The sequence below is a fragment of the Girardinichthys multiradiatus genome, chromosome 9 (genome assembly GCF_021462225.1).
Source record: "Girardinichthys multiradiatus isolate DD_20200921_A chromosome 9, DD_fGirMul_XY1, whole genome shotgun sequence".
In the NCBI taxonomy this organism is placed as follows: domain Eukaryota; kingdom Metazoa; phylum Chordata; class Actinopteri; order Cyprinodontiformes; family Goodeidae; genus Girardinichthys; species Girardinichthys multiradiatus.
Window position 1 is genome coordinate 24,726,590 of NC_061802.1, and position 20,637 is coordinate 24,747,226.

Genomic DNA, 20,637 nt, shown 5'->3' on the forward strand with positions numbered 1-20,637 from the left:
CCCATGAGGTGCAAGCTGTATTTTTAGCAGACTAATCCTTTTATAGCTTCAGCCGTTTTCTTAATTGGCTCAGGTAATCACTGCATATTTTACCACAAGTTGCTCTGGGTGGATTTATGTTTGGAAGTTTAACAAGTATACAGAAGTTTGGTGAATCATAAATTTCAAAGCTGAACTCCTCCATTCTTAAGGAGGCTATGATTTGTTGAGCAGAGGCTATCACGGTTTATAGCCCTGCGGTACGAGCCGATCTCATATCACGTTGGAAACATTGCCTGGATTGGGATCCCAGTCGCAGCGATAGGATCTGTACACACCATTAAACATGTTCTTTACAAACCCTCCTTCTTCTACGGATGAGTTTATATTAATCACAAAATAAACCAAACTGTTGGTGAATAATGCATGACCTTGTAAAAGTAAAGGCTCCTGCTCGGTCTGTAAAGACAAGCTGATATGAGAACTGAGCTGTTGTAATCTTTGGCTCGTAGTTTTATGTTTTTTCAGAACCTTATTCATCAGCATCCTCCCTTGTGTGTGCTTACGAGTGTGTGCTTGACTCAGTGTTTGTTTCACTACTTAAACAAAAAACAGTCACTGTAAATATTCTCCAGACCAAAAAGAAAAAGAAAAAAAAAACATGACATGAGAATAAATCTCTCACCTCTGTATTTCAGAGGACTTTATAGCACGTAGTTAGTAAAAAGCTATGCAAACACCCTGAAGAAATTCATAACGATCAATTTGAATTTCATTACAAGGGAGCTTTCTTTTCAAAGCCGACTTTATTTGTGTTGATTTTCTTAATGTCTGATATGCAGTGTTTGGTATTTTCTAATTATGGAGCTTTAAAGAAAACAAGCGCAAGAAAACAAGCATCATCATACACTATGTGAGATCTGTTTTAGGTTTTACTCTCATGCAACAAGTGTTTTGAAGCTCAAAGGTTCTAGCACCAGAAACGGTGACTTTTGACATTCTGGATCAGTCAGTTCCCTTGACTGCATTCCAAAGTTTCCTTACAAAGCTGTGTTTGAACTAAACAGATGTTTTCAAGCATTGAACCTGTGCTGTTTCTGGAGTTTTTCCTGGTCTTATCTACTGCATATTTGTTTTGCAATAACCTCCAGTAAAAAGGGAGGTGTGGGGGTGGATTCAGTAATTGTAACATGTGTTCTGAATAGCAGGGACAGCAGAGGCTGCAAAGGTGCTGAAAATGGCAAAACCCAAAAAAATGAAATCCCACAGCAAACAAGGTTGTGATGAAACCCAGCTTCTTTCGGGGCTTTTTACAAATTCAGATGAGCAGAACACAGCTTTTTTCTGTTAAAAGTAATGAGTAGGGAGACGCGGTGCCAAGAATGAACCATCCACTCCCATTGGCTCCATTTGCGGTCTCACCCATAGCACCGCCTCACTCCACTTTTTGCATCAGTTTAAAAAAAAAAAGCAAAACCTCCTGTGCTTCAGTATTCTTTATTCAATAATGCATTGAATTATCACCATCCTTATTTTATATGGTCTCATTGTAAACAATCACTCAAGTGCCAAATAAAACGCGATGAAAACGAAAATGGAGTATAATGTCGGCAGAATAGCAAAAGTGGAATATGTATTTATAGAAAAAAAAGGAAAGACATTTTCTCTCCACCACTCATAACTTTTATGACCAAAATAATCAGATTTTTATTGACTGTTAAATCATTACAAATTTACCCTTTCAATAAATAGATGTGTTTTATGTTGAATTATCTGCTTACAAATACATGGTGCATTCTATTCAAAAACAACCAACAATGTCCATTCATCATTTTGAGTTACCAAAAACCACAAAAATATAGATGCCATAAACACAAAAAAACGTTCCCATGTCCGCTGTGGATTTGAAGGCACTTCCTTGGCAACACATTGATCCCTCTTCCATTATACGGGCACCTGAAATTTAAATTGTGACACAAAAAATTTGTGGTTAAATGTCAGCAGTTTTTGCAGATTTTAAAGCTCTCTAGATTTCCCTCACATCTTCACATCTTTCTAAGGAAGTCATGTTGTCAGCTTCTAAAGAGGGGTCATTACTGGGCTGTTAAAGTTCACAGAGAAATGACCAGAATTACTGATTCATAACTCATTTCGTACGTCTTCTAAACTTCGTCAATCGTGACACATTTGAGCTCTCGGAACAGTGGAGACAGGATCTTATTATCTGATTCCTGAGGATGTGTCAGCCTCCTCAATTATATTATGACCACCTAAATCCAATGACCATGAATGACCACTTAGGGAGATGAACTTGTACGTGGCAATCACTCATCAGTCTGGACCTAATTGTACTCAATGTGAACACGTGCTTTTACTTAAGTTATATTTGAAACCATCAAGACAGCAGAGAAAGTACCGTTTTTAAAGATTGCCTTAACAAAGGGATGACTACACATCCAGAAATATTTCACCGACGACAGCCTGGGATCTTTGGCAGGGAAAAAAGTATCTCCCCCATACTGACGTCTTCTGCTTTTGATTTTTGCCAAACTTAAACAAATTTTTATATCAGACTAGAATAACCTGAATAAATACAAAAAGCAGTTTTCAAATGATTTCATTTATTAAAAATCCTATTTAAACCCACCTCGTCCTGTGTGAGAAAGTAAGTGCTCCCTAAACGTGAGGACTACCTTTGCCGCCTGTGGCAGCACAGCAACATCTGCCATCAAATGTTTGGGCTAAGTGAGGCAATGAGTCTCTACAGATGGACCATATTCTATACAAGATCCAAATGTTGGACATATGTAAAAGAGATCCGTTTTTGATTAAAGGAAGGATCAGCTGTGGTCAGATAAACATCAAATAGATGTTAGAGTAAATCTCTTCAACACAAAGTATATATTTCTATGCCTTAAGAAATAAATTCCATTTTAGTGAGTGATAAATAACTCAAGAAGAAGAAAAAAACATAGTTACTCACATACAAAATCTATGACTGCATGCAGAGCGGACTCATCGCTAATCGCGTTAGCAATCTTGCGCACCTTTTGTAATCTAAAAGAAAGACACAATGCGGACAAGGTCATTACCAGTTTCATATCCCCTGATATAACACTAAAATTCAAAGGATAGGTTCCTTTAAAAAAGTGACTTTGCAGAAAAGAAATTCTTATTTTATCATCTGTGAATTAGTATAAGACACGAGTCACAATTGTGTTTTTGGAAACTTTTTTTATCATATCCATCTTTATGTATTGAATTATCCTAGATCTAACCACGTTTCCAGAACTAGTGAAATTAATGCTCACTGGATGTAATCTGCAAGTAAGATTGAAGGCCTTTTTAAAAAATAAAACCCCAAATCACAAAAATACCACAAAATGTACACAGTTAAAGCAGCTTTACCCCAGCAAATATCAGGGATAAATAAAAGTCATGCATTTACTGCGTCCATGTACTCCATCATTTTGAAATTGCAAATATCTCAGAGAAAGAGTTTAAACATCTGTGAACAAATTACATCCAGCCAATGGTTCTTTAATTGTGTAGGTGACCTGCCTACAAATCACAAGCACAGATAGAAATGCTTTGATTGATTTACTTACTGATAATTGGAAAAATTATAAAACCAATCACATTTCTAAAATAGTTAGGAAGTTCCTGAAAATGCAATAAAACCTTAATTTTAGGCTTGCATGACATGAAGAAGAAGTGCAGTTGTGATTCTGATTACTGTGATAACAATATCAAATCAGTTTTATGATTTTACTCCATTCTGTATGTTAAATTTGTATAATAGGTTTTGTTTTTATGTAACTAAAAGCCCAACTAGAGAGACATTGTGAATTAGCATAGTCTAAAATGTAAACCCTTGTCCCTACAAAAATAAAGCAACAATGAAATAAATACATGATTAAGATTACCCAAAAATTTCCTGACTTTTAATTTATTTTCTTTATTAAAATGTCTCCACCCCTCATGGTGAGCTTTAGCATCGCAGCCATTACAACAAATAGGCATCAAACATGCACAACGAGGGCAGTCAAAGTCTACAGGGCAAAAATATGACTGGCATGCAGAATTTACATGCATGGCACTTACAATTTAGTATTCTACAAAATATTGCACCCAAGCAGTCTTTTGCAATTGCAAAATTACACACATTGATATTATATGATATAATGTGCAAGTAATTTGTTAACTTGTAAAATTCTTGTAATCTTTATTTATTATATAGGGTATTTCATTCTATTTGTGTCTTATATCTTGTGAAATTCAGGATTGGTTATTAAACACATTAATTTAAGGCTTTGGCTTTCCAAGCAAGGATGCGCCTTCATATTTAGTGTGAAACTCCTTAAAATGATTTTGTTTTTACAAAATCTGTTTTTGAATATTTGCTGTGGATCATACAGTGAAAATATTCAGGAAGTCTGGTTAAATCTTAGTTCATACAAGGCGAGGCTGGAAACCTCCATTAAATGACTATCAGATGCAACTGAATTGTAATTGATTATGCCAAAGTGATTAATATTAGCCTCTTGGGGTCAGGACCGCTGCTGAAATCTATTGAGACCTTTCCTAGTCCAACACTCAAAGAACCACAGCCAGAACTGAAACCTAAGCTGAAAACTTGTAAAGTTCTCTGGACATAAACTCATCTCAGCTGGACAGATGAATAACAAACGTGTTTTCTTCTGAGATGACTTTATGTCTCAGCTCATTTAAAACACACACACACACACACACACACACACACACACACACAAACCCATCCACTTCGATTGAACAGAGATTAAAAAGACCCTCTAGGCTTTTATTAGCGATTGTTGCAAAAACGAACAGCTGTCGTAGTGCAGCTGTGTACATGGGTGGGATGACTTTTGATATTTGTGGACTTTGTGGAATTTTTGGAAGGCATTCTGGCATTAAGGCAAAATCCATGTATCCATTTTCTATACTTTATTAGCATTTAGTGTGTGAGAAATGGGGCACACCTTGAACTAAGGGTATCAAAAATATCTATAAATCTACAGTGATGTACTAATTGATAAAAAAAAAAAGTATCTTCTCTCTATCATGGCTCCTGACAGTAAATATTTAGTTTAATTATTTTCTCTGTTCAAAGCCAAGAGGACACCTGTGCACACACAGTCTAACTTAAACTGTGATGTTTTTATAACAGTTTGCCTCCGTTTTCCCTCATTAAATTAGGAAATAGTATAAACCCTATAGAAAACGAGCATGCATGTGTCTTTTTAGACATATTTGAACAAGTAGCTGCAGTTTATTGCATCAGAAAAAATAACTTTGGCTGTATCTTCTCCATAACACTTTGTCCTGCTATCTGAACAAGGCATCCATTTAAAATTTAATCACATCACTTTTTGGTATTTATTGTGATGATGATATTAATTTCAGTTTCTTGGTTATAAATCTGTCACTTCTTACACACATACCACCTATTACCAAAAAGTGTACACACTGCAACAGTGTCATTCAGCAGCGAACAGTACAGACTTTATTTTAAATGCATAAACATGCATTCATTGATGCGTCCATGGGACCAGGAGTGGAAACAGTTCAAACAGTAAAAGTAATGGTCTCAATCGTACTGTCAGGATGACCAAGTTTTATCATGATCATTTATTTTTAACAATAATGATAAATGGAAAGATGCTCTCGGTGTTCCTTGGCATCTGTCTTGCTTTAAGCGAGGGAGCATACTTTCCTGTAAAGTGACAGAGCCAAGTCTGTCCAGGATAAGACACCAAATCAGCAGATTAAGCAAAGCAACTGTCACAGTGTGTGTTTTTGGTTTGGTATCTGTATATGTTTAGTCAGGTGTTTTTCTGTTCTAAGTATGGTTAGTTCTCGAGTCCTCGTTTCTGGTGTTTTATTTTCTAGGTTCTGTTCTGATAACTGTGTTTTTCGTTGTATTCTTAGATCTGTTATCTTCCTGTGTTCTGGTCCCTTGGGTTTGTTTACTATTTGTCTTGTCGGGCTCCTCCATGTTCTCGTTTATCCCTATCTGGTTCACCTGCCCCTCTGTCTTCCCGCTCGCCTGTTCCACACCTGTGTCTGTTTTCCCTGATTACCCGCTCTATTGTTTCATGTCCACCTTTGTCTGTATTTAAGTTCATCTTTGTCCTTTGTTCCACACGGTGTCGTTATGTCTCTTTTTGGATTCTCGCCCTGCTTCGGATCCTGTTAGGTTCTGTTTGAAAATGCCTTGTAATCAGGATTATCTTGTACACCTGCACCTCGCCTGCATGTAAGTGGACTCTTTAAATTAAAAGAAGGAGTTTCCCACTGACTCTGCTTTCTCCGTGCTTGTCTGCCCTTTTGGTCCAGCATCAAAATACCTAATTATGACAGCAACGTTTTATTAATTTGGACATGAAATGTTGAAATGGGTCAGAACATATGAGGTCACCATCATTGTTCTAACACAAAAAACACTGATTATTTTGCGTTTGCTCTCCATGTGGCTAGACTTTCACGGGGAAGAACTAGTTGGATGCTTTCACCAAACATATAACAGTTATGAGGCAAAAAGCCATCTTAGAACATCTGCAGGGAAACAGTTGGACTGCCAGAAGCCTTTTAAATTCAAGAATAGCCATCTTTGTAAATGATGGGACTAAAAAATAGACTTAAAAAACATTTTTGAATACCCAAACATGTGTTAAAAGAATTGAATACTATTAGAGATGTATTTATGTTAGTTGCTCTGTTCAGATTATTCATAATGGTGTTTAAATTAATCGCCTACAGTACTGTAAGATTTCATCTGTGTGGTTTTTAGCAGCACTTCAATGTTTCAGATTATCAAACAACTTTCAATGTCAGACAAAGATAACCTGGTTAAATGCAAAAATCTATTTTAAAAAGAGGTTTAAAAACGAGGATTCTTTTATTAAGGCAAAAAGCTATCTTTAACAACCTGGTTTTATTGGAAAATTACATATGCCTCCCCATTAAAACATGAAATTAATGTGATTAACTACATTCTTTTTGGTTCAGTTTAACTGGCCACACCCAGTCTTGATTGCTGGCTGACCTCTAGAATCAATGAATCACCCAAATAGAACCTGTCTGACAACATGAAGTAGGTAAAAAAATATAAAATACCAACACACTTTGCACCAGTGTAAAAATTCAAAAACAGATGAGAAACAAACTCAGTTACATCATTAGTCTGGAAACAAATACAATGCAGCTTTTAAGGCTTTGGGGCTCCAGAGAACCAGAGAGATCTATCATCCACAAAACATGGAATAGTGGTGAATCTGCTTGGAGTGTCTACCAAAATTATCCCAAAACTGCAATGACTCATCCATTAGGACACTACAGAACCTAGAAGAAAATCTAAAGCTCTGCAGGCCTCACAGCCCCAGTTAAAGTCAGTTTTCATGATTCAATAATACAAAAAGAGACTGGGCAAAAATGACCTTCATGAGAGAGTTCCAAGGTCAAAATCAGTGCTTACCTAAAGGAACACAAACGCCTGTCTTACATTTATCAGAAACATGTTGATGATCCCCAGGAACTTTGGGAAAATATTCTGTACACCTACAAGATCAGAGTAGAAGTTTTTGGAAGGTATGCATGCTGTTGCATGTGGTGTAAAACTAAAAGGGTCTCAGAAAAAGAACATCATACTCAGAGTCGAACATGGTGGTGGTGGTTTGATGGTCTCGCGCTCTTGCGGGACCTGCAAGACTTGCCATAATTGATGAAACCATGAATTCTGCTCTATAGCAAAACATCATGAAGGAAAATATCTGGCCATATGTTGGTCCCCACTCAAGCACACATGGTTTGTGCAACATGACATTCCAAAGCACACTATTAAGTCCACCTCTGAATGGCTCAAAACATTAAGATTTGGAAGTGGGCTAATCAAAGTCCAGACTTAAATCTGAGAGGCGTTTATGCTAAAGAAGAGTTTATACTGCAGAGAAGAGTGGTCCAAAATTCCCCAACAGTGAAGTAAGAGACTGATTGCCAGTTATCGCAAACACTTCATTACCGGCAAATGTGGCACAATCAGTTGTTAGCTTTAGGGGGAAGGACTTTTTCATATTAGGCCAGGTTGCTTTAGATATCTTTTTTCCCCTTATTTAATTAGCGTATCCTTTGAAAACAAATTTTTTTCTTCTAATACTCTAATTATCTTTGTCTGATGAAAAAAATTAATTTTGTTTGATGATCTAAAACATTTCAGTAGGACAAAAAAGCAAAAAATGAAATCTGTAAGGGGGCTAGTTCTTTTTCAAGGCATTGTACAAAATATATCTACTTGACTTGCCATCTCACATTTGTCACTCTTTGAAAATGTATTGTCTACATGAGGTAGATAATCACACAAAAATCACCAGAAACTCTGAAACAGACGGAATTTAAGCTTCATCTGTAATAGACGTAAACACCTGTTGCAAAAGTGCACACAACTTCTACGAGTGTTTATTTCCACAATTAAAAAGTACGCTGCTTCTTATGTGTTAAAAAGGTTCAAATAAATCAACAATGAGACTGCAGAATGCATTGGAAATCTACAGGTCCTTCTCAAAATATTAGCATATTGTGATAAAGTTCATTATTTTCCATAATGTCATGATGAAAATTTAACATTCATATATTTTAGATTCATTGCACACTAACTGAAATATTTCAGGTCTTTTATTGTCTTAATACAGATGATTTTGGCATACAGCTCATGAAAACCCAAAATTCCTATCTCACAAAATTAGCATATCATTAAAAGGGTCTCTAAACGAGCTATGAACCTAATCATCTGAATCAATGAGTTAACTCTAAACACCTGCAAAAGATTCCTGAGGCCTTTAAAACTCCCAGCCTGGTTCATCACTCAAAACCCCAATCATGGGTAAGACTGCCGACCTGACTGCTGTCCAGAAGGCCACTATTGACACCCTCAAGCAAGAGGGTAAGACATAGAAAGAAATTTCTGAACGAATAGGCTGTTCCCAGAGTGCTGTATCAAGGCACCTCAGTGGGGAGTCTGTGGGAAGGAAAAAGTGTGGCAGAAAACGCTGCACAACGAGAAGAGGTGACCAGACCCTGAGGAAGATTGTGGAGAAGGGCCGATTCCAGACCTTGGGGGACCTGCGGAAGCAGTGGACTGAGTCTGGAGTAGAAACATCCAGAGCCACCGTGCACAGGCGTGTGCAGGAAATGGGATACAGGTACCGCATTCCCCAGACCTGGGCTACAGAGAAGCAGCACTGGACTGTTGCTCAGTGGTCCAAAGTACTTTTTTCAGATGAAAGCAAATTCTGCATGTCATTCGGAAATCAAGGTGCCAGAGTCTGGAGGAAGACTGGGGAGAAGGAAATGCCAAAATGCCAGACGTCCAGTGTCAAGTACCCACAGTCAGTGATGGTCTGGGGTACCATGTCAGCTGCTGGTGTTGGTCCACTGTGTTTTATCAAGGGCAGGGTCAATGCAGCTAGCTATCAGGAGATTTTGGAGCACTTCATGCTTCCATCTGCTGAAAAGCTTAATGGAGATGAAGATTTCATTTTTCAGCATGACCTGGCACCTGCTCACAGTGCCAAAACCACTAGTAAATGGTTTACTGACCATGGTATCACTGTGCTCAATTGGCCTGCCAACTCTCCTGACCTGAACTCCATAGAGAATCTGTGGGATATTGTGAAGAGAACGTTGAGAGACTCAAGACCCAACACTCTGGATGAGCTAAAGGCCGCTATCGAAGCATCCTGGGCCTCCATAAGACCTCAGCAGTGCCACAGGCTGATTACCTCCATGCCACGCTGCATTGAAGCAGTCATTTCTGCCAAAGGATTCCCGACCAAGTATTGAGTGCATAACTGTACATGATTATTTGAAGGTTGACGTTTTTTGTATTAAAAACACTTTTCTTTTATTGGTCGGATGAAATATGCTAATTTTGTGAGATAGGAATTTTGGGTTTTCATGAGCTGTATGCCAAAATCATCCGTATTAAGACAATAAAAGATCTGAAATATTTCAGTTAGTGTGCAATGAATCTAAAATATATGAATGTTAAATTTTCATCATGACATTATGGAAAATAATGAACTTTATCACAATATGCTAATATTTTGAAAAGGACCTGTATAGTCACCACAACATTAGTGTGAGAATTATTAGTATCTCAAAGGACTCTCAATTTGTCATCAAATTTCGCCTTCCATTGAGATATTCAGCCTGATAGAGTCTTACCAGCAGAACAGGCCCACACCTTTCACAGTATTACAGGAATCAAAATGCTTAAGACCACAGAAGGAGTTGGAAGCATAGTTGAAAAGTGGAAAAAAATGCAGATTTATCACGACTGATGTCAGCATCACAATTTTTACCAGTTGCATCAACATTGCATGAGTTTTTAACATAATGCAGCCTTAATCAACAGATTATATTTTTAAATTTTTGTCGCATGTCTGATAACTTTTGTAGGAACAGAGCTTTTAAATTTCACCAACAGTAGCGAATCAGTCGGACAACAAACAGCATTAATTTGCATGACAAAAACATTTATTATAATTGATTACTTTAATATAAGTAAAGTTTTTTTGCCACATAAACTTGGTTTCACTGTATCAGTGTATAAACGCAGAACAACAAAACCCTCACTAATAAACTAATATACGTTATCAGTGTGCAGTTGTTATTTGACCTTAAACACACTGACTAAAGTGAACATAAATATAATAAATAAAAAAAGATTTTAGTGACCCATGCATAAACCGAAACTTTCTATGCTGAAATAACTTCAGCTTACTGCCAACAATAATGGTTTGCTCACATAAAACAATGTCTATTATATTAATATTAAACACACATGTTTTCCATTATGGGATGATATTTCATTATGAAAGATAAAACATGAGGCACAGAGAAAACTGTTTGTAGAATGAAAATGTATACACACATGCTGGTCTTGAGCAATCCCTTGTGGTGTGGTATAGTCTGTGAAAATGTGTTTTGCACTCCGACGAGAACTTGACATGTCCTGCTTGAGAAAAGAAAAGGTCACATTGGGTAAAATAAAACAAACTTCTTTTAATCTAACAACTTATCTTTTAAGAAACACACCTGACCTCTTCAGGAATTGATGCTGTGTTGATGCTTTACTTTAGAGAGCATTTTGCTGATTGTCCTAATATGGGAGTGCTTTTTATAAATCAGTACAATTCTTACAGAGATCATCTTTGTCTAGCAATCCAACATCTCTAACATTTTGTGAGTTCTCTGCTTCAGGGTTAAAATAACTCTGTCTGAACTCTGAAGGCAGTAACTACAGCGATCAGAATCTTCTGGCTGATTTCCAAAATATGGGTTTTGTGAAGCTTTGATCTACTAATGCCTGTTTTAGTTAATTCTGATTTATTTTATGGACTGTAATACAAGATAAACACAGAGCATAAAAAAATATTTCTAGCCTTCCTACTGTGTACTAAAAGTCTTGCTCTCAATCTGTATGTCTCCACAAAATTGCATGTTCTCCCTGTGCACGCGTGGGTTCTCTCCTGGTACTCCGGCCTTCACCGACAATCCAAAAACATGACTGTTGGGTTAATTGGTCTCTCTAAATTGCCCTTAGGTGTGAATGGGTGTGTGCATGTGTGTGTGTCTCTGTGTTGCCCTGAGATGAACTGGCGACCTGTCTAGGGTGTACCCCGCCTGTCACCCGTAGACGGCTGGAGATAGGCACCAGCTTCTCCGCGACCCTGTACGGAAGAAGCGGGTATAGAAAATGGATAGATGGATCTCCATACTTCACCTGACTTATTTTTGAACACTTCACTGATATTGAAAATAACTAACTTCTCCACACATTAACAGCGTCCACAGCGAAACATGTTAGTGTTACTGCAAGCTGGTAACGTTAATACTGGTGCTGCCTCAGAAGTTGGACCTTGGAGCTTAAAATGATGTAACACCCAGTTGAAAGCGTACTAGTTTCAAGTCAGAGAACTGTGGGATTTGCTACTCGGTTTGGTGCTGGTCCTCAGGAGCCGATGTTCTGCTACTTGTAGATGAGTCTCTGCTTCAACATATCTGAAATGATTAGGTCTTTAGCAGCACCTGTAGAACTTGACTGCAACTTGACCAAAGTGCTAATTGAACCATTTATTTCAGGCGTTTTGGTCAGCAAACCCAGGTCTTTTACTCCACTATGTGTTCTACTGATTTAATGAACTACAAACTGTTATTTCTTGTAGTATTTGTGACTGGGAATTTGGAAAATCTGACTTCTGAGTATAAAGAAAATGCTTAATTAGTATGCTCTAGAGGCAGGAATGAAGATCAGAATTCTGAGTTTTCAACCAGCAGTTACCAGATAGGACTGAAACTCTGGCCTATCTGAAAGTCATCCTCTTCTAGTCACCAACTCGATTTCTCTCTCTAGATGTGACTCAAAATAAATATTCCCTAAAGCAAGTAGCTCAGCTTCAACCTAAATTAATATATCAGAGAGGTTTTGGCATTTATAAAACCAGTGGAGAAGGGTAAACTTTTTTATTTTCCTTCCGTAGGCTTACAGACATACTGAATCAATTTCAAGGTCTGCTAATACCTAAATGAAGTAAATGACTCTTGACACACTATAAAGAGACTTAATGTTAGCTTTTACTTTAATAAGCCACATATCCATGAGAGTTATGGTTCACAAACAGTATACACAAAAAGTAAGTACACCCAAAAGTGCCCTTTGCTAAGTCAAAGACATTGTAAAGCGGTCAGTTTTCAACAAGACATAGAGTGAAGCAAAATCAAGTTCTCAGTTATTATAACGTCTGAGAGTTTCTGCACAAACTATTAAGCTTCCAGATTTTCATACTAATAATGAAGTCAACTCACAGTTCCTGAGACAAATAATCAGCTTAGCGTAGCAATGCCTTCAACTTAATTCTTTCAGCTTCAGACCATGTGCTGTTCCTCTAAACTACTGCCCTGCAGCTAAGCCAGGCGACCCCATTCTGACCCAAAGAAGAACAGTGTTCACAACGCTCTCTATGACTTTCTCAGGGGGACAAAACTAGGAGAGTCCTGCAAAAAGTTGCATGGGAAAAGTGCCAAGTATGTTCTTAAACTTGTTTGCCAGATAAAACAGTTTTGCAATGTTTGCAACAAAAAATCAAGACTAAAATCTTTTTACTTGGGATAGAATTTTCTTCTTATCTATTTGCTTTAGTAGAAGTTTTCCTACCTCCAAAATGCTGAATGAATTTGTCCTTCAGGTGTGCGTCTCTAGGAACAATATCTGAAAGAGAAATTCATGCCATCAACCGAAGATGTTTTATGATTGGGGGGCTTTTGGTGACCAGAAACTGGGGGCAAAAGGACCATTTAGTGCATGTGTTGAATAATACTGGCAAAACCACAGTGCCTTACAAATGTTTACATGCCCCTTGCCTGGTTTTTGCATTTTGTCATGTTACTCAATGTCTTTTGGATTAAACTGTGATAGACAAACACAAACAGTGAAGCTAAGAGAAATGACACATGGTTTCCAAAGGTTTTTACTAATACAAAAATGAAAGGCGTTAATTTGTATTCGCTTTTCTCATCTAGCGACTGAAATTTGTGACCATTTTATCTTTGTAAAATAGCACAGGTTGTCAAATTGGATGGAAAACATCTATTAACGTCTCATTGCTCAATTTGAAGAATTGAAAGAATCCCCATAGCATTATTCTGCCTCCTCCCTATCTCACCATGGTGAAGGTATGTTCAGGGTGCAGTGTTAAATTTCTGCTGCACAAAGCATAGTATGCAGATCAAAAACTCATCTGGTCTCATCTGCCCAGAACACCTGCGTCCACATATTTGTTTTATCCCCTGCATGGCTTATGATACACTTGAAACAAAACTTTTTTTTGGCTTTTATTCACATGTACCTTTTTTCTTGCCAGTATTCCATAAAGGTCACATTTCTGGACAGCACGGCTAATGTTTCCCCTGTCAACAGATTCTACCATCTTTGCAGGTCTCCCAGAGGTACCATGGGCCTCCTGGCTACTTCTCCGAATAATTCTCTCTTTGCCCAGCCTGTTTATGCAGTTTATGCAGACGACAATGTGTAGGTAGGTTTCGCAGTTGTGCCACAATCTTTCAATTTTCAGATAATGAATTGAACTGTGCTGCTGGGATATTATTTTCTAACCTCAAACTTTTCCCTAACTTCTCCTAAACCTGTCTGCTGTTTTCTTTGCTGTCTTCATGATCTTGTTTGTTTACTAATGTTTTTGAACAAATCTCTAAGGCCTTCAAAGAAAAGTTGGATTTATACTGAGATTTTAACCAGATGTATGCTCATATAGATGTTGAGCACATACATACATACAGTGCCTTGTGAAAGTATTCGGCCCCCTTGAACTTTTCAACCTCTTGCCACATTTCAGGCTTCAAACATAAAGATATAAAAGTCTAATTCTTTGTGAAGAATCAACAACAAGTGGGACACAATCGTGAAGTGGAATGAAATTTATTGGATGTGTCAAACGTTTTTAACAAATAAAAAACTGAAAAGTGGGGCGTGCAATATTATTTGGCCCCCTTGCGTTAATACTTTGTAGCGCCACCCTTTGCTGCAATTACATCTGCAAGTCGCTTGGGGTTTGTCTCTATCAGTTTTGCACATCGAGAGACTGAAATTCTTGCCCATTCTTCCTTGCAAAACAGCTCGAGCTCAGTGAGGTTGGATGGAGAGCGTTCGTGAACAGCAGTCTTCAGCTCTTTCCACAGATTCTCGATTGGATTCAGGTCTGGACTTTGACTTGGCCATTCCAACATCTGGATATGTTTATTTGTGAACCATTCCATTGTAGATTTGGCTTTATGTTTTGGATCATTGTCTTGTTGGAAGATAAATCAGGTCTCTTGCAGACTCCAACAGGTTTTCTTCCAGAATGGTCCTGTATTTGGCCCCATCCATCTTCCCATCAATTTTTGACCATCTTCCCTGTCCCTGCTGACGAAAAGCAGGCCCAAATCATGATGCTGCCACCACCATGTTTGACAGTGGGGATGATGTGTTCAGGGTGATGAGCTGTGTTGCTTTTACGCCCAACATATTGTTTTGCATTGTGGCCAAACAGTTTGATTTTGGTTTCATCTGACCAGAGCACCTTCTTCCACATGTTTGGTGTGTCTCCCAGGTGGCTTGTGACAAACTTTAAACGAGACTTTTTATGGGTATCTTTGAGAAATGGCTTTCTTCTTGCCACTCTTCCATAAAGGCCAGATTTATGCAGTGTACGACTGATTGTTGTCCTATGGACAGACTCTCCCACCTCAGCTATAGATCTCTGCAGTTCATCCAGAGTGATCATGGGCCTCTTGGCTGCATCTCTGATCAGTCTTCTCCTTGTTTGAGATGAAAGTTTAGAGGGACGGCCAGGTCTTGGTAGATTTGCAGTGGTCTGATACTCCTTCCATGTCAATATGATTGCTTGCACAGTGCTCCTTGGGATGTTTAAAGCTTGGTAAATCTTTTTGTATCCAAATCCGGCTTTAAACTTCTCCACAACAGTATCTCGGACCTGCCTGGTGTGTTCCTTGGTCTTCTTGATGTTCTCTGCGCTTTGAACAGAACCCTGAGACTATCACAGAGCAGGTGCATTTATACGGAGACTTGATTACACACAGGTGGATTCTATTTATCATCATCAGTCATTTGGGACAACATTGGATCATTCAGAGATCCTCACTGAACTTCTGGAGTGAGTTTGCTGCACTGAAAGTAAAGGGGCCAAATAATATTGCACGCCCCACTTTTCAGTTTTTTATTTGTTAAAAAAGTTTGACTCATCCAATAAATTTCATTCCACTTCACAACTGTGTCCCACTTGTTGTTGATTCTTCACAAAAAATTTTTATTTTATATCTTTATGTTTGAAGCCAGAAATGTGGCAAGAGGTTGACCAGTTCAAGGGGGCCGAATACGTTCGCATGGCACTGTATGTACAAAACACTTTTCAGACTTTCAGTAGAAATATTTTAAACCCATGTATTATTTTCCTTACACATCACAATTATGCACTTTGTGTTGGTCTGTCACATAAAATGCCAACAATATACATTATAGTTTGTGTTTGTAACATGACAAAATGTGAAAAGCTTCAAAGTGTCTGAATGAAGGAAACTGTATGCACATCTCAAATGATAACGCTACCCTTTGTATTAAATGCTCATGGTTTCATTTTCTTTATAAAAGGCCTAGAAGTAACCAACATAGAGATAAATAATATAATGACGGTTTGATTCCTGCACAAACCTTATATATGTATTATACATAAAAACCCAATAAAATACATTAAATATAAGGTTATAACATCAGAAAATGTAAAACGTTCAAGGGGTAAGAATACTTTTGCAAGGCATTGTATAAGTAAGTGTTTACTTCCCTGCTGTTTTGCACAGTTTTTCAATTTTTTGTAAATTGTCTATTGTTTTTTATGAACAACTGTACAGGTGAATTTTGTAAATTTTCAAATTTATCCTACTAAGTTGCACATTTCTTCTATTCTGAGCGTGTTATTTTTAACTGTAAAGTGTTTTTTTCTTATGTTATACATTTTCCTTACTGTACAGTCTCTTATTCTTAGTTTTGGTTTTTATGTTTTTTACCTTTGTGTGTGTCTTCATGCCTCCATTTCTCTTTTCTGCTGATATACCTGAACTTCCCCACTGTGGGACAATAAAGCATATTTATATTCTATGTTTTCTATTCTATAAGAAAAGGTCTAACAACACAACAGCAATACTGACAGCCTTAAGAGATTATTGTTTGGGGGTTTAATGCTTATCATAATAAGTCCTTGTAATACTTGGTTGATTGCCCCCAGAGTCAGTAGAATGTAATGTGGTCACAGAAGGAAAAATATGAATGTAAGACATTTCACCAGTCTGTCAACCAGCAAACTTAAAATATTTAATCTGACCAAATAAATGGCAGCATTTACTATTGAAGGAGCAATCAAGAATAAACACACACACAGAAGGCATGCAAACCTTTCTAATTTGCCAAGGCTGAAACATTAACATATGTCTTTGTAAAACAAATCTTTCACTACATGCAGTCCCCTGTGTTTTCTGAAAACTAACAGATAAACACCAAGCTCCAGCTTCTAAAAGCTCGTGGTTGCATCATACAAAAAAAAAAACAGATCAAAAAAGCATGTTTTCACGTGTTTTATATTTGTCTCACACAGCTGTCACTCTGATGACACAGCCATAGCTTGAGAGGAACACACAGGGATCAACTCAACAACATTTTCCCCCTCATCCTCACTGTGTTTAAAGCCTCCATCATTGCATGACGATTGTTCTTTTAGCGTTGTCACACGCACCAGTGCTGATATGCTGCTTTTAATATCCTCAAAAGATAAATTCCATGCAGTCACTGGTCTGAGAAAGGTACTTTTCCAATTGTGCAAGATGGGGCCACAACTTTGAGCTGTGTGCTGACTGTTTTACATCACCAAGGCATGATCTAATTGATAGTGATTATCTTAAACAGACACATTTTGTTCATTTTAAGACTGTGAGGCGTAATACTTTAGAAAATTATTAATTCTTTATTTTTCCTATATGTTGACGTCAGCACAGGTTCTGTCTTGAAGATGAAAAGAACATGCATGAATGATTAATGCTGTATTAAAGACAGTAATTGCGGAGTTCCATTAAGCTCTTTTTCCAAGAGACCCAAAAGACCCGCATGTTCAATATCTTCAGAGAAAAAGATACCGTTCAGCAATAAAGCATTTTTAGGGCAGGATTTAAACATCAATAACACATCAATAACACACCCCATCTAAATGCGTGAAGACCAATATTTAGAAAAGTCATTTATGTTTAAGGATGCTCAATGAATCATACGGAATGAATCACTCATAAGTTTGGCATCACGATGCTCCTCCTACAATAATTGATGTTACATTCCTCCACTGATCAGTCATTTACAGTTTAAATAAGGGCTGATGTGTCCAGAACACGTGAAGAAGACACATCTTATGAGAGGAAATGTGATCTGAACTCTTTGTCTTGCACATATGAAGCTTACCTGTGTTAAATGCATTATATAATCACTGCAATCTGAACTGCACATTTAATGTCAAATAGCTACGTACACTCTGCCTTTGGCTGAAATGATTTATAGTCAGAAAACTGTCCAGATATCTTGAATTAACTTGAAACATGCACATAATTTCAGCCAAACCAAAGAAAGCTCCTAGATGTGCAGCCCTGAGCAGACCAATGACAGCTGTCTCCAACAGTAAAATGGGGATTATGCTTTCATCATCAGGTCCTAAAAATAAATCTTATCAGCTTACCTATGAGTCTACTGTTATCCAGCCTAGAGAGATACAAAGGCTTTTCACGGGAGGAGAACTTCATGTCTTGTGCTGAAGTGTGGAGTCCACCACCACAGCGCCTTGACACAGGCTTGTCCCGTTGCTGGCTGTCCTTGATAACCTGTAAAATTAGATCCAACAGGGTCCTTCTCTCATTCTGCTTGACCTCTTTGCTGTCCATGCACTGATCCGAGGTTATGAGCAGAAAAAAGATGGTCAACAGTATGTGCCATTTCCTCTGCACATGCATGGCTTGACTGTCTGAAAACAAAATGAAGTTTTGTTGTAGTTAGGGAGAAAAACCTGAAGTTAAACAGTTTCTTTTTTTAAAAAAAAGCTGCACACACTGTAATAAGTATTTCACTAAATTCTCCTCATTTGCGTAAAAACTTTAAACATTTCATGTCAAATGTAACTCAAGCAACCTGTGTTCAGTTAGAAATGGTCTGGTGCAGGGCAGAATGCGCATAGTTCGCATTTGTTTTCTAAATGAAACAAATCTAAATCCCAAACTCACCGGCTGAGGAGATGCTTATGTCCTGGAGAGTGGACACAGTTGTCTGGAGCAAATTCTTGCAGGCGTTGTCAGCGGTTCCGATAAGAGAGAGAAAGAACAGCCTGCAGATTGTGCTCAACGCCGTCTTTCTTGAAAAATTGCGCAGCTATTTATACTGAGGGCCACCTTCTTGAAGGTAATACAATTGATTTCGAGTGGGTGGTAAAGCAATGTTGACATCTTCGGTGTATTGTCTTCTCTTTTGTCCCGGAGGCGCAGGTTCACTTTAGCGTGTGCCACACCTTTACGCACGACAACACGACAAGTTTCATTTTCAAACGATTCGACCCAATAAAAAGTCGGTGATATTTTTGAGATAAAGTGGTTTAAGGTTTGAAAAAAATAAGAAAAAGTTTTTAGATTGCAATAAAAAAGAGCCAGACGCACGAAAAAGACAGGAGCGCAACAGCGCGCAGCGAAGTAGTTTCCCCAAAGAGAGCAACTGGTTGGATGCTGGATGCAGAGCTGTGGAATCGGAGGGCCTATAAGCTTGCAACCGAGCTGTCAGCGTGCCGATGTTTTTGTTCACTGATGTCCAAGTCTTGTGACATCCTAAGCGCTGCAGAGAATGCGCCTCCAGGAGCACCCATCCGGTAAGTTCCTCCCGAAATGAAATCTTTAATTGTGATTCAGTTTGGAGGAATAGGATAATGCCAGAGTATGCATGATCCATTTAAAACAAGAACTTTTAGAAGGGGGAAATGAATTCATACCCTTTTCTTTAAAGTGCAAGAAGAGATAAGAGAAATATAAGAAAAATATTTAGACTAATGCCTGATTTTGTTCGCCTGTGCTTGTTAGTCATAACTCAAATTACCTTTAGGAAACAACGTAACTTGCAAAAACAGATAGATAGTGGTGCATCTCAATAAATTCGATTATCTTTCGAAAGTTCATTTATTTCAGAATTAAATTTTATAAAGTTAAACTAATATATAGATTAATTACACGCAGAGTGTTGAATCTCTCTCTCTCTCTCTCTCTCTCTCTATATATATATATATATATAGTCTATGTATTTGATGATTATAACTAACTGGTAATGTCAACCAGAACTGTTGGACTTTAGGAAATTAGAATTTATAGAGTATTATAAATGCAGCTCTGCTGATGTGTTATGATAGCACAGCTTGCTTGCTTTAATGGTGGCTTTTAATTTGTCTGCATTGTTTGGTCTGTGCCCTCCCACCTTTCTCTTGAGAATAAATACTCTATGGGATTTAAGTGAGGCAAGTGTGTTGGCCAGTAAAGCACAGTGATTCCATGGTCATTAAAGTGGCTATTTGTACTTTTGGCAGTGTGGGCAGCAACCAAGTCCTGTTGGAAAATGAAATCAGCATCTCCATTAAGCTTGTCAACAGAGGGAAGCATGTAGTGCTCTAAGATTTCCTGGTAAATGTTGGCTGTGGACTTGATAGAACATAGTAGACCAAGACCTACAGATGGCATGGCTCTCCAAATCATCACTGATTGTGGAAACCAACCACTGGACCCTTGGCAATTTCTGTGCCTCTTCACTCATCCTCCAGATTCTAGGACTATGATTTCTGAAACTTATTTTCATCTTAAAGAGGACTTTGGGCAACTAAGCAACAGTCCAGTGCTTATTTTCTTTAACTCAGGTAAGATGGTTCTGAAGATGTCTTTGGTTCAGGAATGGCTTAACACAAGTAATGCAACAGTTGTAGCCTATGTTGTGGACATGTCTGTGTGTGGTGGCTC

General features: G+C 37.9%; 1 protein-coding gene across 1 annotated transcript; it reads right to left on the reverse strand.

The window, feature by feature from the left end:
* Positions 1–1,460: 1,460 nt before the first annotated feature.
* alkal1 (ALK and LTK ligand 1) lies at positions 1,461–19,402 on the reverse strand. The gene is made up of 7 exons (XM_047375649.1): positions 18,877–19,402; positions 18,339–18,620; positions 16,633–16,692; positions 13,211–13,264; positions 10,928–11,008; positions 2,963–3,036; positions 1,461–1,935 (listed from the first exon to the last, which is right to left on the reverse strand). Exons 2-6 carry the CDS (start codon positions 18,607–18,609, stop codon positions 2,972–2,974), a joined length of 531 nt encoding a protein of 176 aa, XP_047231605.1. The 5' UTR covers positions 18,610–18,620; positions 18,877–19,402; the 3' UTR covers positions 1,461–1,935; positions 2,963–2,971.
* Between the last annotated feature and the right edge of the window lie 1,235 nt (positions 19,403–20,637).

Excerpts from the sequence above, each read along its gene's own strand:
- alkal1 (XM_047375649.1), bottom strand. The coding sequence starts at position 18,609 with ATGCATGTGCAGAGGAAATGGCACATACTGTTGACCATCTTTTTTCTG. Across the intron at positions 16,693-18,338 it reads GGATAACAGTAGACTCATAG|TGGGGAAGTTCAGGTATATC; the intron begins GTAAGCTGATAA and ends ATTGTCCCACAG. Across the intron at positions 11,009-13,210 it reads ATTCATTCAGCATTTTGGAG|GACATGTCAAGTTCTCGTCG; the intron begins GTAGGAAAACTT and ends TTTCTCAAGCAG.